We start from the raw sequence: 3,094 nt of genomic DNA, 5'->3' as shown, positions 1-3,094 counted from the left end.
TTCTTGGAGCAGGGAATTACACCTGTTGCTGTTTTTCACTTCTTTTTCTTCTTCATTTGTCACTCTTTCTGGACCCACAGCAACATCTCCTTCACGAAGGTCACATGGCCACTCTGAGACTCGGTGTTCACTCAAGGCGACGGAGGGGTCATCTCCGCAGGCCCCCAGGCTCCGATTCTCCATCCCAGTCGTGTTTCTCGAGTTGCAGCAAATAAGGGCAGCAAGCAGGTCTCCCTCACTTTTCTATAAATTGTTTTTCTGTCAGATACTTCTCTAAATCTGAACATTCAGTTTAAGACAGATTAGGAAGAAGGATTGGCCATCCACTTCGGAAATAGCAGGCCTCTGAAAACCCTATGTACAACAGAACACATGTAGACTAACAGAGAGGGCAACTGAGGTAGAGCTTTCAAGTATGGAAATACAAAGGAAGAAGAACAGTTGTAAGCAGACACTAGTTATTGGAACATGGAATGTGAGAAGCATGAATGTAGGAAAATTAGATATTGTTAAGAAAGAAATCGAATGCATAAATATTGACATATTAGGCATTGGTGAGATGAGATGGACCAGCACGGGGCATTTTGAGTCAGATGATCATATGATATATGACTCCGGAGATGAAAAGGTGAGAAAAAATGGAGTTGCTTTCATAGTTAAAGTCATTTCTAGATCCATCTTGAAGTACAACATTGTGAGTGACAGGATAATATCCACATGCTTACAAGGAAGTCCAGTGAATACCACTATCATTCAGATATATGCACCAACAACCAGAGCCAAAGAAGAAGAAATAGATTATTTCTACCAACGTTTACAGCCAGAGATCCATCGAACATGCAGTCAAGATGCATTGATAGGCAAGTGCCGCGGGGGTAGTGAGGTCGTGCAGGCATGGGTGGCGTTGGTTTGAAGAAGATCTTCAGCGTTGCCCTGGCAGAGCGGAGCAGCGGCAGGCCTTCAGGTCAGAGATAGGTGTGACGCACAGACTTACTGTGACCTAGGAAAGGCTGCTAATGATGTCTTCAACAAAGGATATGGGTTTGGCATGGTCGAAATTGACTTGAAAACCAAATCTTGTAGTGGAGTGGAATTTTCTACTTCTGGTCATGCTTACACTGATACAGGGAAACCAACGACAACCTAGAGACCAAATATAAGGTCTGTAACAATGACCTCACCTTCACCCAAAAATGGAACACAGATAATACTCTTGGGACAGAAATCTCTTTGGAGAATAAGTTGGCTGAAGGATTGAACCTGACTCTTGATACCATATTTGTACCGAACACAGGGAAGAAGGGTGGGAAGTTGAAGGCTTCCTACAGACAGGATTGTTTCAGTCTTGGAAGTAATATTGATATCGATTTTTCTGGACCAACCATCTATGGCTGGGCTGTGTTGGTTTTGAAGGTTGGCTTGCTGGCTATCAGATGAGTTTTGACACAGCCAAATCCAAACTGTCACAGAATAATTTTGCCCTGGGTTATAAGGCAGCAGACTTCCAGCTGCATACCCATGTAAATGATGGCACTGAATTTGGAGGTCAATCTACCAGAAGGTTAATAAGAAGATTGAAACATCAATAAACCTTGCTTGGACAGCTGGCAGTAACAATACTCATTTTGGCATAGCCGCTAAATACAGGCTGGATTGTAGAACTTCTCTATCTGCTAAAGTAAATAATGCCAGCCTCATTGGACTTGGTTTTCTCAGACCCTTCAGCCAGGAGTCAAACTGACCCTGTCAGCTTTAATTGATGGAAAGAACTTCAGTGCTGAAGGTCACAAGGTTGGGCTGGGATTTGAACAGGAAGCTTAATATGATATTGAATAAGGTATCCGATTTGGTCTTGGAGGTGAAGAGAAATGAACCCACTATGTTTTGGCCTTAAAATTCTGTGAAATTTCAAACATGTGAACTTTTTATTCTTTCAAAGAATTGTTCTTTTCCCTACATTGAAGTCTAGAGATTGCAAGTCCATCCTAAGGGAGGTACTTGAAGGCATGCATGGAAGTTGTCATATTGTGCCACATTTCAGATCAGCTTCTCAGTGTTATTTAAATGTGTTCATCAATGACAATGTAGTGTCTTGCTATAAAGGGAATGACCTGATCCTCCAGTTTGTACATCATGTCATCCATGTCCTATACCACTTTTTCATGACCATTTAATATATTGATTGGTCTTTGTGATGTAGTGGAATTTCTGGTTTTTGCATCAGAGGAAAATAAATCCATCACATTTGGAACATAAAAAAAGATGCATTGATAACTCAAAATAATAATAATAATAATGCAAAAATTGGGAAAAGAGAAGAAGAATCAGTAGCTTGAAAACATGGACTTGGTGACAGATATGAAGCTGGAAATAGAATGATAGAATTTTGCACAACTAATGACTTATTCATTGCAAATACATTTTACAAGAAACATAAACACAGGTTATACAGATGGATTTCATCGATGGCATGCATAGGAATCAGATTGATTGCATCTGTGGAAAGAACAGCTGGAGAAGCTCTATATCAGCTCTGAAAACTAGGCCAGGAGCTGATTGTGGAACAGACCACCAACTACTCATATGTAAGTTCAAGCTGAAGCTGAGGAAAATTAAACTGAATCTACAAGAACCAAAATATGACTGTGAGTTCATCCCACCTGAATTTCACAACCATCTCAGGACAGATTTGAGGCCATGAAGACAAATGAGTGAAGACAAAATGAGTTGTGGGAGGATATCAAAGGTATCACCCAGGAAGAGTGAAAATGGTCATTACAAAGAAGAGAAAAAAAAGACCAAAATGGATGTCAGAAGAAACTCTGATTATTGCACTGGAGCACAGAGAAGCCGAAGCAGAAGGAAGAATTCAAGATTCTAAAGAGCTGAATAGAAGTTTCTAAAAGGCAGCACGGATGACAAAATATTACAGTGAAATGTGCAAGGAGCTGGGGTATGAAGATCAAAAGCACGGAACTCGTTCAGCATTTCTTAAGCTCAAGGAACCGAATAACAAATTCAAACCTCGAGTTGCTATAATCAAGGATGCTTTAGGCAGAATATTAAATGATCCAGGAAGTATTAAAAGAAGATG

The 3,094-nt window shown here is 40.4% G+C and overlaps 1 protein-coding gene and 1 pseudogene across 1 annotated transcript in view; one reads left to right on the top strand and one right to left on the bottom strand.

Annotated features, from left to right (window-relative positions):
* LOC102874083 (methyl-CpG-binding domain protein 4-like) overlaps positions 1 to 183 on the bottom strand; it is a 3,002-nt gene extending 2,819 nt beyond the window's left edge. Inside the window, exon 1 of the mRNA XM_006894488.1 lies at positions 6 to 183. Within this exon, the coding sequence (XP_006894550.1) occupies positions 6 to 183 (178 nt within the window). The remainder of the gene's footprint in view (positions 1 to 5) is intronic.
* Positions 184 to 837: 654 nt separating this feature from the next.
* On the top strand, positions 838 to 1,821 carry LOC102873682 (annotated as a pseudogene).
* The last annotated feature ends 1,273 nt before the right edge of the window (positions 1,822 to 3,094 follow it).

Source organism: Elephantulus edwardii, unplaced genomic scaffold (assembly GCF_000299155.1).
Source record: "Elephantulus edwardii isolate Elephantulus edwardi_28Jun2011 unplaced genomic scaffold, EleEdw1.0 scaffold00144, whole genome shotgun sequence".
Taxonomy (NCBI): Eukaryota; Metazoa; Chordata; class Mammalia; order Macroscelidea; family Macroscelididae; genus Elephantulus; species Elephantulus edwardii.
This window is presented reverse-complemented; position numbering and strand designations above follow the sequence as displayed.